Source organism: Vanacampus margaritifer, chromosome 4 (assembly GCF_051991255.1).
Source record: "Vanacampus margaritifer isolate UIUO_Vmar chromosome 4, RoL_Vmar_1.0, whole genome shotgun sequence".
Taxonomy (NCBI): Eukaryota; Metazoa; Chordata; class Actinopteri; order Syngnathiformes; family Syngnathidae; genus Vanacampus; species Vanacampus margaritifer.
Window position 1 is genome coordinate 10,659,643 of NC_135435.1, and position 13,223 is coordinate 10,672,865.

General features: G+C 40.0%; 1 protein-coding gene across 1 annotated transcript in view; it reads right to left on the reverse strand.

The window, feature by feature from the left end:
* kcna4 (potassium voltage-gated channel, shaker-related subfamily, member 4) overlaps positions 1-10,842 on the reverse strand; it is a 58,922-nt gene extending 48,080 nt beyond the window's left edge. Inside the window, exons 1-2 of the mRNA XM_077564699.1 lie at positions 10,312-10,842; positions 6,646-10,152 (exon numbers count right to left, since the gene is read on the reverse strand). Of these exons, the coding sequence (XP_077420825.1) occupies positions 7,645-9,720 (2,076 nt within the window). The 5' untranslated portion in view covers positions 9,721-10,152; positions 10,312-10,842 and the 3' untranslated portion in view covers positions 6,646-7,644. The remainder of the gene's footprint in view (positions 1-6,645; positions 10,153-10,311) is intronic.
* Positions 10,843-13,223: the final 2,381 nt, after the last annotated feature.

A 13,223-nucleotide genomic window follows, 5' to 3' on the forward strand; every position in this document is an offset into this window, starting at 1 on the left:
AACCAAAGCAAGCATGGACGAGAAGTCATTGATTATTATTACATCCGTAGTCATGGTTTCATCAAATAAAACACACACATCCAGAACCTTGCTCAACAAATTCATAATATAAGCAGGAACAAACCTAAGTAAAAAAAAACATCATTTAAAATTGTGAAGAATTAAGAGATTTTTGTTCTACTTTTTAGATATAATTTGACATGCACGAATGCATGTGTGCCTGCGGCGATCCAGCCGCTGTAAGTCAAAATGTCAGGGCCGATTTTTTTTGTGCCAGTCCAGCCTCGGCTGCTATCCACAATGTGAACTTAAGAAACACAAACTGTTGATTATATATATTTTTAAATTAAACCAATTGGTCGTTTGTTATCAAGTGAATGTTTTATTTTCTCTTTTGTATTCATACTTGCTCTTTAACCAAGTAAAAAATAATTTCTTCTTAATATTTGATTATTCTATATAATTTTTGGTAAGATACTCAAATACTAAAATACTCAATAGCCACAGCCCTACAACTCCCCAGTTACATCGTAGTATTTTCATTGTTTAATGAAACCCTTGCTCCAGGTCCCTGGGATTAACCGGCAAAAAATTGCTCCTCAAAATTACAAAACGGTTTTGCGCGCCTGTCATAATGGGATAACTGCCACTCTCTTAATGTTTTATTACATTTTTTTTATTTCCTCCAATGGATGTTGATACTGGACTGTTGCAGGATAAGTATTTGCACTTGTGTTTTGTAATGTTCATCATGTGTGTAATTTCATGCTGTCAAGCCACACATAGTAAAATTCTAAATATATTTGTCCAACAGTACACTGTCGGCTTGCAAAATGAATCATGTGGTCCTCAAAGCTTTTAAATTTAAAAGCAAACATGAACCAAAAAAGTCCACACTTTCAGCAAGCGCACATTTTGCTGTTTGCATTAGCATTCACTGATTGTAGTTACATTATTTTACAGAATAATATCTATTTGATGCAATTAATATGGAGTTTAATAGAAAACCTTAATTCTTAGGGGGACTGAAATCGCCAAGTCTCAAAGGCACCTTATGGTGATATTGACTCATAAGTGTTAATGTGCTTGGATGTGCTGTGGTGACAGACTTGAGCCCTCAGTGTCCCTGAGCAGGTATTTGGATAGATGTGTTGGCTGCAGGTACGACTTTTTTCCTCAACAGCTAAATAGGACATTTGTCAGCGGGGTCAGTGAGGACTTTTAGCACTGGTTGTCAGCCCAGTTTAGCATCTGTTTTGCAGAACAAGCCATTACAGTTTCAGAAAGTCATCACAACAGCTGAAATTCATATTTAGAAATAAATACATTTCTACAGTGCACAATGAAAGGCAGGACACATCATACATCCTTTCATTTTCTATACCACTTGGTGAGCTGGAGCCTAACACGCACAGAAATATTTCAAGACTAACTTAAAATTCATGTATTTTTTTTTTTTACATTTTTTTTTTGATAATTTTAACACAAACCTATACCAAACACAACTTATATGATACATATTTATTAGTCAAAAAAAAGCCTATTTATTTGAAATACATAATCTTCAGGTTTGTGTATTTACAGTATTACCGGTAATACAACATAATTACTTTTCCCCCCATTTTTTTCATGTTTTTGGGATGTCTGCTTTCAGTTTCATCTCAAAAACATAAAAAACTCTAAATTGGGGGTAAGACATAAGTCTTTTTCACATAGCAGTATATTTATTGGTAACCTGATTATTCTGCAATTCAAACAATATACTTTATGTATTTCAAATAAATGTTCCTATTATTAATAATTTAGAGTAATTATATTTTGTTAATGCTAAATACCGAAACCTGAGGATTATGCAAACCTGATTATTCTGCAATTCAAACAATATACTTTTTGTATTTCAAGTAAATGTTCCTATTATTAATCATTTAGAGTAATTATATTTTGTTAATGCTAAATACCTAAACCTGAGGATTATGCATTTTAAATAAATAGGCTTTGTTAGACTAATGAATATGTATCATATAAAGTTTATTCCGTAGATTTGTGTTAAAATTATCTTTAATTTTTTTTTTTTTTTAAGGAAGTAAATGGCAATTTGTTATATAAAAAAATACATTAATCTTAAATTAGGCTTGAAATAGTTCTGTGAGTGCAGGTGACTTTGGGCACTAAGTAGCTCACACCCTGGACTGGTCTGGTCGCCAGCCAATACCTGGAACGTCAAGTGACCAATCCCAGAAAATGGGATCGATTCGGGGTGGAGGGCCTTCTCTTAAGTGCTCACTCCTCCGCAAGTGAAGTTCTGCTTGCAGTTCCTAAAAAATGTACTTTGCACACTTCCATTTTCTGCATGGAATTCCAGCTAGTCTATGTCTGCTTCCGCAATATCAAAGACTGTGCGCGCTCGTCTATTGCACTGAAAAGAAATAAGAGCCACTTTCTTTGGCCTAGAAGTACAATAACTCTGCTGTGTTAACTCACAATGGCGTGAATGCACCTTTCTAGCTGCACTCATCTATGAAAAAGACAAAAGAAAGAAAACACAACTCACATGCACAGTTAAACTTGCTCTGGTCACGAGAATTGGGCCCTAAGTGGTTATAAGAACAATAAACCCTCCAGGGATTCTCACTCCAAAATAACTGATTCAATACAATTGATATATGTAATCTTACCACTTTATCTTATTTGTTTTATAGCAACTTATCAATGACTATTGATTTTAATCAAATACCTTACCAAATTGTGTTTTAATTCATCAACTCACATGAAGTTTTGCTCTCTTTTTTAAACAATTATATTTGGGGAAATTGGGAGCCTTATTTTGTAAAATGTTAAAAGACCCAGTGTGCAGTCCTTAGTGCCATCTACTGGTCAAAGAATAGCATTAGAAGCACACAGGCAGGAGCACGCACACTACGGTGGCTCAGAGAGGCCACATTTCGCAAGCCTACCACCAATTCTTATTTTGCTTGAGCAAACGAGCATCTCGGTGAGTGACGGCAACTTGGCAGCCATTGTGAAGCCCGGCAAGCGACGCCGAAAGACCGAGTGAGGCGGAATTAGCAGCTAACAAAAGCAGCTAGCGGAAGTTAGTCGTATGTATCTATATCTATATCTATATCTATATCTATATCTATATCTATATCTATATCTATATCTATATCTATATATATATATATGTATATGTATATGTAAATGAATATGTATATGTATGTATGTTCATGCTATACAACATGTTTTTGGGATATTATTGACTGTTGTTATTCAAAATGAATGAATTTTTAGTTCGCCACTAGATGGTGCTAGGGATCACTGAATGTCCCTTTAAAAAAATAAAGAAAAAGGAAACTGAGAAAAATCTGTCTTTCTTCTAAGGGCTATTTTGTGGTCAGTTTCAGATTGAATGACAGAGCACTAGTCTTCCTCATTAGTAGTAGGTAAGGGACATAGATTTGGACATTTGTTATATTAGTCACAATTAATTTTATCTAACATTTTATTTGCAAAGTAAAAGTAAATTTCTACATAATGTAATTAATTAATCTGTAAGCCTCTTAACCATTTAAAATGTAGTCTAACCAAATAGCAGAGCATTTCTTCACCACAGATAATTTTGACTGGGAAAAATTACTAACTCGAGTAATAGTGATGATCAACTCACTTTTTAACATTGCCTTGTATGGCAATAAATGTGACATATAAACTTGCTGGCCACCTTGGATGTCCTTTGACAAGCATGGGAAAACTTCTGAGAAATAAGCATAAAAAACTCAGTTTGTCACATGACCGGACCATATGGTCTAAATCTGCACTACAAACACTGTCCGTGCATGTGACACTATCAAAACCATTCAGCTTTGTTGTGTGGCTGGAGATGATACAGGCTGTTTTCACACTCGGCTCAGCAGCGCAGCACTAAGAATATGCCTGACCCACACACTTTGCTTAAAAAATATTTGGGATTGTGCCTCGATCTTGCCATAAGCCACATTATGTAAGTATAAAGTGTGAGGCCCCAAGTGAAGATGGCCACGTGCCAGGCCGGGGATGTCCCTGCATTTGGGTCTGAGTGAAAATATCGTGTATGAATAGTTCCTGTGAGAATATAAACACACAGCAAAAAGTAATTACATGCTGCGGCAGTGATTATGTGTCGATGAGAGCTGGCTGAGTGAGTGACAAGGTGCAGTGTTTGGGTGCTTGTGTTGCACTCATAATCTTTTATGGCTATAAATGCCGGTGTGCTGCAAGGAGCTGTCAATGTACATATTCGATTTTACTTCACATTTCAAAATTATACTCTATTTTTTTATGGGACGTTAAAAAATATTATTGCCTTTTGTCTTCTTTTTTAAGTACCCCTTACTTTAAATATATAAATAAAAACAATGGCTTACTTTTGCACAAAAAAAACACATTTTCTGAAAAAGTGCAAATAAAAACAAAAATTAACAAGTTTAACAACACTTAAAAGTGGGCAAATTATTTCAAGGTATCGGTACTCGTGACGGCCCTCTTGTGGCCATTTTACAATCAAGAACTAGAAATTTGAAATAAGAAGAATTAAAAAATGCCATTAATTTCATGCAATTTTAAAGGAAAATGTTATAGTGGGTTATATAGGTCTAGTGGTATTTGTACTTGGTATCGATATCAGTGACTACGCAAGAGTTGCGTACTTGTACTGGTATCGGTCTTTAATAAAAATAAATAATTTAACTTGACACAGATTGCCTCATCCTTGTCCAATGCATTCAGTCAAAATACAAAACTTTTGTTCTTATTGTCAAATTGAATTAGTCACTCTAAGGCAGTGGTGTCCAAACAATGGCATGGGGGGCATTTGTGGACCTCCAACCATTTTTAAGCAGCCCGCAGCATAGACTAAGAATTGCATCTACTACTGGAACTAATGTTTTATATACTGTAGAGCTTTTCTAAATATGCAAATAAACGGTTTACAGTTAGTAAACAACAACAAGTGAAAACATTTATCTTCATAACACTGTGGTGACTAAAGATAATTAATTTTTACAAGCAAAAATCTGTGCTGTGTGACTGTGTCAAGGTCCAAATTGTGAAGCTATCACATGAATGATTCCCAAGCAACTGCTTGAAAAACGGTGGTCTTACAACAGACTGGTCCTGTTTTGGTTCTGAATCTAGAATTCCAACGTAGCCCTTGTATCCTTCGACTTTTCTGTATGTGACACTCGGGGGGAGGGGGGTGGGGGTTGGTTCGGGCATACCTGCTTTAGAGTGTAGTTTGTCACCCATAGTCATTTAAAGTAAGCTCAAGATGGAAAGGCAGTTGAGTAATACAATCTACAAACCAAATTGTAGATTGGATGTGAACTAATGACTATTAACTATCATTATTGCTCAGTGGTGCTTTGGATTGGTCACAGTGAAAAGTCGCTCAAACGCGCAGTTTAAGAAACACCTTAAGGCGGTCAACTAAAGCTTCACGTTTTTAAAGAGGTGTAAACCTTGCCTGGTGTAACTTTACACAGTGCTCATCTTCACATTTAATTGGTCAGGTTACTGCATTGACACATTCTCCACGGTCTCTCTCTCTCTCTCTTTCTCTTTCTCTGTCTCTCTCTCTCTTTCTCTCACTCTCTCTCTTTCTCTCTCTCTCGCTTTCATTTTTAAGGTTATATTGAAATGCTGTATACTATATTACACAACTTTTTAATTTATTTTTAATGATGTGCTTTTCATCTTTTCTTGCAATATTATTTTTTTCATAAATATCATTTATCTTCCTTTATTGGCTGGGAGAAATCACGACCTGTCTCCATTCCAAATTCAGTTTATGTTTGTTTGCTTTCCTATCATCTTGTATTGTGGCCAATCTAAATCATAATTGTGATGTTCTTCATTACTATCGTGTATAGGCTACCAGCCAATTGGATGGATTCCTATCTTGCTCATAAAGTTAGTCAATAATCTTGAGATAAATACGCTTTTAGTTTCCATATATGGGTTATGAAGATGTTTCTTCACTTAGAAAAAAACATGAGCATGAACTAAAATGTTGCATTTATACTTTTGTATTGTATGTTACAATTCTGAGCACCGCAGTGAGCCTCAGGCAAGTTCAACCAAATCATCCTTATATACCAATATCATTCAGAGTGAATTTCCATTTGTGTCATAAAAAAAAAAGTTTGGGGTGAAATGTGTTGGATATGTGCTTATTTGTCACATTTTATCTTGTAAACATCAAAGTTAACAACCATCTACTGCATCTGAAATGAAACATCAGCAACTGGTCCGACATATTTATGTAGTTCAGACAGCCGACAGAAGATTTTGCTGTTCCAACTCACTTTTAAAGCACCTGATTCAGCAGTTGAGGAGATACAACAGTTATTTTACAACCAGTTTTTTTGTAATGAAACTTGTTTAAAATATTATTTGATAGTGGTAAAATGCATGCGCAATGGGGATGTGTATCATTGTACAATGCATGTTAAGCAAATGCATAATTGTGCTTCATTCATGGGAGCAGGGGTCATTCAAGCATTAAAATGGATGCATAATGCAACTGATGCTATTGTAACTCAAGGTCAATATTTGGCTGGTCATCATCATCATTAATCTAGAGATCAGGGGAAACCCAATGAGGCTACTTACCTTGGAAGACGTCCATCACATCCAGATGAGAAAGCAATAGTCCTCTTGAATTTAAAAAATAATAATAATAATTAAAAAAAAGTGCACCTAGTCCAACTAACAAGGGGAAGTTGCTCGCAACCTCCTCACAAGGAGTTTCCTCAATGGAGTCTTTTTTGCTTCAGTGTTCCATTTGAGTCCGTGTAAAGGGATATTATCATTTGGAGGTGACTTACAGTAAATGTATTTGGGGACACTGACGTCATGTGTTCATTAAAAACATGGAGGGACAAGTCCTTCCTCCAGCTGTGTTTAAATGCGGTGATTCCTGTGCTTACTTAGCTCTCATAGTTGGCGCACATGTACAGTACAACACGATTATTTCTAGCCCTGGTTTATGTGATGACTGCTAAATGCACTGCCCTTTCAGTGAGCTTCACTTCATATACAGTATGTACTGGAGCTCTAAGAATGTTAATCAACTTTCATGCTGAACTTTTATGACGTTCCAATTGGGGTATTATGGTTTTCTTATAGGAAAGGGTTACGAATATTTTCAACTCTTTTTAATGTTGTGAATGATCAAATAACGTCTGCCTGCACAATTTTTGTCCATAAGAATATGTCAATCTACCACAAATTCCTCGAGTGCAAACAAAAGGTGACTTTACTGCATTAGAGCAAATTGACCATCAATACTCTTCCTGCTGAAACTTATAAAGTGCGAGTGCAGAACTATCTTTTCTATAATGTCATTATATGTCTAATTTGGAAGCCAGCAAAAGTTAGGTACGTTAATTTGTCATAAATTGGCCCTAATGTTGTGGGAAAGATGTGCAAGGAACTATCGTAAGACCTGGTAACCATGGCGACCTCTAAACTCTTGTAGAGGGGAGGAGGGCAATTGGGGGGGGGGGGGGGGGGGCTCTGCGTAGCCCGTGCGTAAAACTTGTTTGGTGACAAACAATATATATTTATATTTTCTTTGGGAAAACAAAAATAAAGCAAAAATATTTGTAATCACACGTCAGTCTGAATGGATTTGGAGTTCGTACTGTTCCTTCTGCTTATGTCTGTGCCGTTGCCTTTACTGGGACTTTTGTCCAGTCCGCACAGAGACTCCGTCACCCCTTCTTCCATTTCCATGTACTCCGCTTTGTCCCCCAGCGAGGAGCCGGATGGCGAGCCTTTAAATTTGCGTAAAAAGTCCGGGAAGTAGGGGCATCCCGGCGGCATGCTCTCAACCACCGGTTGCGCCTGGTCTTCGTTGTTGTCGGTCTCACGGTGGTAAAAATAGTTGAAGTTCGACACTATGACCGGCACCGGTAGCGCGATGGTTAACACGCCCGCTATAGCGCACAGGGAGCCCACTATCTTGCCACCCACGGTGATGGGCTTCATGTCCCCGTAGCCCACCGTGGTCATAGTCACCACGGCCCACCAGAAGGCGTCCGGGATGCTGGTGAACTGCGAGGTGGGCTCGTCCGCCTCCGCGAAGTAAACTGCGCTGGAGAAGAGGATGACGCCGATGACCAGGAAGAAGATGAGCAGGGCCAGCTCCCTCATGCTGGCGCGCAGAGTGTGGCCCAGGATCTGCAGACCCTTGGAGTGTCTGGACAACTTGAAGATGCGGAAGACCCTGACCAGGCGGATTATTCTCAAAATGGCGAAGCTCATCGCCTGCTGCCCGTTGCCTTGGTGCTGCGCCAGATCCGTGCCGAGGGTTATGAAGTAAGGCAAAATGGAAACAATGTCAATGGAGTTCATGATGTTTTTAAAGAAAGCCGTTTTGCTGGGACACGCAAAGAAGCGGACTGTAATCTCAAAGGAGAACCAAATAATGCACACTGTCTCCACGATGAAAAAGGGGTCGTTGAAGGGGGTAAATCCGTGGTCCGGCTGCGTGGAGTTGTGTCTGGCCTGCAAGAACTCTTTGTCATCCCTGAACTCGGGCAGCGTCTCCAGGCAGAAAATGACGATGGAGATGACAATAACCAGCACGGACACCACCGCGATGCCCCTGGCCGGACTGGAGCTCTCCGGATATTCGAATAGCAACCAAATTTGGCGCTTGAACTCGTCCTCCGGGAGAGGCTTCTCCTCCTCTTTGACAAAACCCTCATCCTCTCGAAACTTCAGTATCGCCTCCTCTCCAAGTTCATAAAACTTTACCTCCTCGGAGAAGATGTCAAACGGGACGTTAGCGGGTCTTTTCAAGCGCCCCCCAGACTGGTAATAGTACAGAATAGCGTCAAAACTGGGTCGGTTCCGATCGAAGAAGTACTCGTTCCTCAGCGGGTCAAAGTACCGAATGCGCTTGTCGGGGTCCCCCAGGAGAGTGTCCGGAAACTGGGTAAGAGTCTTGAGCTGAGTTTCAAACTTGAGGCCCGACACGTTGATGACAACTCTCTCGCAGCAGCCCAACTCGCCGTAAACATTCGCATATCCGGACTGAGGACGTCTGTCAGTAATCGAGACGGTTTCGTCATCATCAGCATCATCAGCATCATCATCCATGTCGCACAGAAAACTGGACCTCTTGGTCCCCTGCTCCTCCTCCTCATCCTCCTCCTCTTCCTCGGCGCCCTCTTCCTCTTCGATCATGATGTCCTCCTCGGATCCGAGCAACGCCAGTTCGGAGTGGCGCAGGTCCCCGCCGAGAGTAGTCCGGCTGCGTCTCCACCGTCCGACGCCGTGTTGCTTTTTGCGCTCTCTGAGGAGTCTCTGCTTCTCGGGATCCTGAGAGGAGGTGGTGGAGGAGGAGGAGGAGGAGGAGGAGGAGGGGCGCGAGGCGGTACCGCCGCTGCTAATGTTGGCGCTGGAGGAGGCGGCGCGAGACGGATGCTGGCGGTTGTTAAGGAGATTCGCGCCTGATGAGGCGGTTGTGGTCGTGGATGAAGAGGTGGACCCCCCTGAGCTGACGCCTCCCACGTCCGCTCCGGATCCGCTCTCGGCTGCTGCCGCCACTGCCGCCGCTCTGGACTGGGCCGCCTGACGCTCCCTCTCTCGCTCCCTCTCCCGGGCGCGGGCTTGGGCATACCCGTATGGCAGGTGGCTGTTGCACCCGCCGTCTGCGCCCACCATTGCAAACTCCATTTTAAGTCAGAAGGTTATAGGTCCGAAGCTGGAAGGAGGCCAGTGGTTAGAAGTTAAAGCTGGACCAATCACATGTGGATCAAAACAAAAGCCCACACCGTCAGATCCATACTGCGTGTGCGCTTAATGATAACTATTTAGACACAGGCCCCCAGTATTTTATGACATCATTTCCCCAGCAAAGGTGAGGGCCGCGGGGGCCCGGCCTGTTACACACACACTTAAAGCAGCAGCCTTGATGTGGTCAGCATGTGAGTCACACACAGTATCTTTGGTGGTCTCCATCAGGTGGTTAATTCCACCACATGCGTCTTTTGATCATCCTTGCCTTGGTCACTACCGGTTGCCATTTTATGAGAGACACTAAAAAAAAATAAAAAGGGATCATTGCTGTTATATTCTGGCTCTGGTGACTACATCCTCTGTCTGGAGCTGCAAGAAAATAACGAATCGTTAGTACAGTTCAGATATTATTGTGCAGTGAAGAAACTTCGTTGTTGTATTATTTTCGCGGTTGAGGTATTCATAAATCAATGCGACGCGCCTTTTCCCTCTTGCTGCTTATTTATAGCTCCGAACATTTATACTCACATGTTAAAATGAAGCAAACGCCTCCCAGACGTATCAGACAGCGGGCGATTGGGTGCGCTATAGGTGAGGATGCACTTCCCAAATCTCCGTGTCTGTTTTGGATATAATCTGACTAATCCCTTGTCGTAGCCGAGCAGCGACCACCTCATCCACGACATCCATGCAGCTCTGACGCACTCCGAGAAGGGCACTTTTTGGCTGCGTATCGACGTCTCAATTCAACAGGATCTGTTGCGACTTCAGCCCACTGTGTCGGCTCCATCGCCACAACCCCTCTTCAATGCAGGCGCAGGCAAAGGTTTAAAAAGGTGTGCAAGCGGCGATGTGACATCGATGACAGCCGCGCGCGGCTGAGGCGAATGCATGCGAGGATGGGCAAAAGTTTACCTTCACCCCATTGAATGGAAACGGTCCCTTGCATGGCGGAGTGTGAGCATCACACATCTGTCTGTCTGCAGCTGTATCCCTACCTATCCTCCTGTATTCCCCCCCGTGTGCGCGCGAACGCGAGTGCGTGTGTGTGTCGTGGAGAGCCTCTCGGTGCGAGACAGGGGCGCTCTTACTGCAGAGCGTGCAGGCAGTGCTCGGTCCTCCCCCAGTGGATGCACTAGGTTACTGCCACCGTGCTGCAGTCTCACACCTCTGCACCCTCTGTTCTTCCTATACTCGAAAGTCATCAATTAGTCGTGTCCAACACTTCATTAAGGATGAAAAGTGGCAGGGAGGCGAAATGTGAGGTCAGCCGTATATGTCACTTTATGATGTTTGATCCCAAGAGTGTATGTGGAGCAGCTGAACAACTGAGCGCTCAATTTCCCTTAGGATCTATCTATCTACTGCGCGATCTGTCTACCCATCTATTAATAGTAATGAAGTTGTTCCATGTCGTTTAGCAACACGTGAATTTTCCTTATAGTTGTTTACGTTTGTTAACACTGTATTTTCTTTTGCATTTTATCTTTATTTGTTTTGTTTTTTTATGCCCCTTGTAATGTCCCTAGTGTGTTTTGTGAATTTGGAAGTTGTATACCATTTCTATATTTGGATTTGCTGCATGTACTTTATTTCAATCAATTTAATTGGAAAAAAATTAGACAAGATGGACATAAACGGGTGTTTTGTTTTGTTTTGTTTTGTTTTGTTTTTCAGAAATAATATTTATCTGATAATATATATATATATATATATATATATATATATATATACTATATATATATATATATATATACTATATATATATATATATATATATATATATATATACTATATATATATATATATATATATATATATATATATATACTGTATATATATATATAAATTCTCAAATCGTTTCAATATGCGGCCGAATCGATTTTTAAACATCAATTTTTTTCTTTATTAGGGTTAGGATTCACACATTAAGCATGGAAGAATGTTATATTAATGGAACCTTAAGCCTTAATATTTTATTTCAGTGCTGTTCAAACATGAAACAGACTGCAACCTGTTTGTTTAATGCAGTGCCTCAGTTATAAGCCTGCATTTTCAGATAAATACATTTTCATACAAATCTTACAGTGCACATGTGCAAGTTTGTCTAATTTGTGTTTTCTAAATGTGAGTAAAAAAAAAATCGCAATAATGAATTTATAGATTTGTATCGGGATTAATCGGTATTGAATCGAATCGTGACCTAGGAATCGTGATATGAATCGAGTCGCCAGGTACTCTGCAATTCACACCCCTAATATATATATATATATATATATATATATATATATATATATATATATATATATATATATATATATATATATATATATATATATATACTGTTTAGTGAGTTGTTTATATATATATATATATATATATATATATATATATATAAAAACAACTCACTAAAGAGAAGTTTGCACAGGCATCTCATCCACACCGCGGGCACAAAAAGTCTTCTCAGATGCACTGTTGACAGTAAATTCCTTACTTTATTGCACTTCAAGGTTTAATGCAGTTGTGCAGGTAATCTGTGGGTGCGCGCAGCACTCTGGTACTTAGTCAGTATGTTGCCCACGATGCCTATTCCCTCTGAATTGTACAATTAATCTGATTGAAACACTAATTAGAACGAGAACAGCTTGTCAATGCTGACTGTAAAGTCACCAGAAAATTTCCCTATTCCCCTAAGGAGCCATTCTCAAGGGGAACATCTAGTTGTAATCTTCTTAAAGTGATCATTTGGTTTCCAGCGCACTCTCAAATGGTACCATAGTATATTCATCATGATATCAATTGAAATACATTCAAACAAGTACTGTAACTTAGCACAAGGGGGAGATGTAACGCCGCTAGTGATAGACGTGGACAGAGTGGAAACTGCACAGGTGCCGAGGATGTTTGAGTGCACTCCAGCAGCTCAACAGGTGCAAGTTGCTGACAATGTATGTCTGCATGATGCATAGAGGACAACACAACTCAAATTATATAGCTACGTTTGATCAACAGGGACACCTCATTGGAAGCCTTCTGCCTCATAATTGTAATTTCCTATAAATGTCAACAATATTGCAGCCTGTGTGAAGATTAACACTCACAAATTATCATTAGGAATGACTCAACCTTTTTTTTAATCATCTTTTAATGATTTGTTGTGGATAGAGTCTTCTATCATTTGAATTGTTGCCGAACCATTCACCGTTTGCAAGTATTAATTCTGACTTTATAGTTCAATGCCAAAAGAATTAGCCAATAGTTATAATTTATATCAGACCCAAAATCAAGATCAAATGTTGTAGGCCTATTAGTATGTGTTTTTTTCCCTCATCATTACTTGGACTACAAAATGTCAAAAGCTTTTCAGTTGCATATGAGGTGCATTCCTTACTGCCAACTGACTGTTTAAACAGCATGCAGCAACAATTACAGTTTAACAG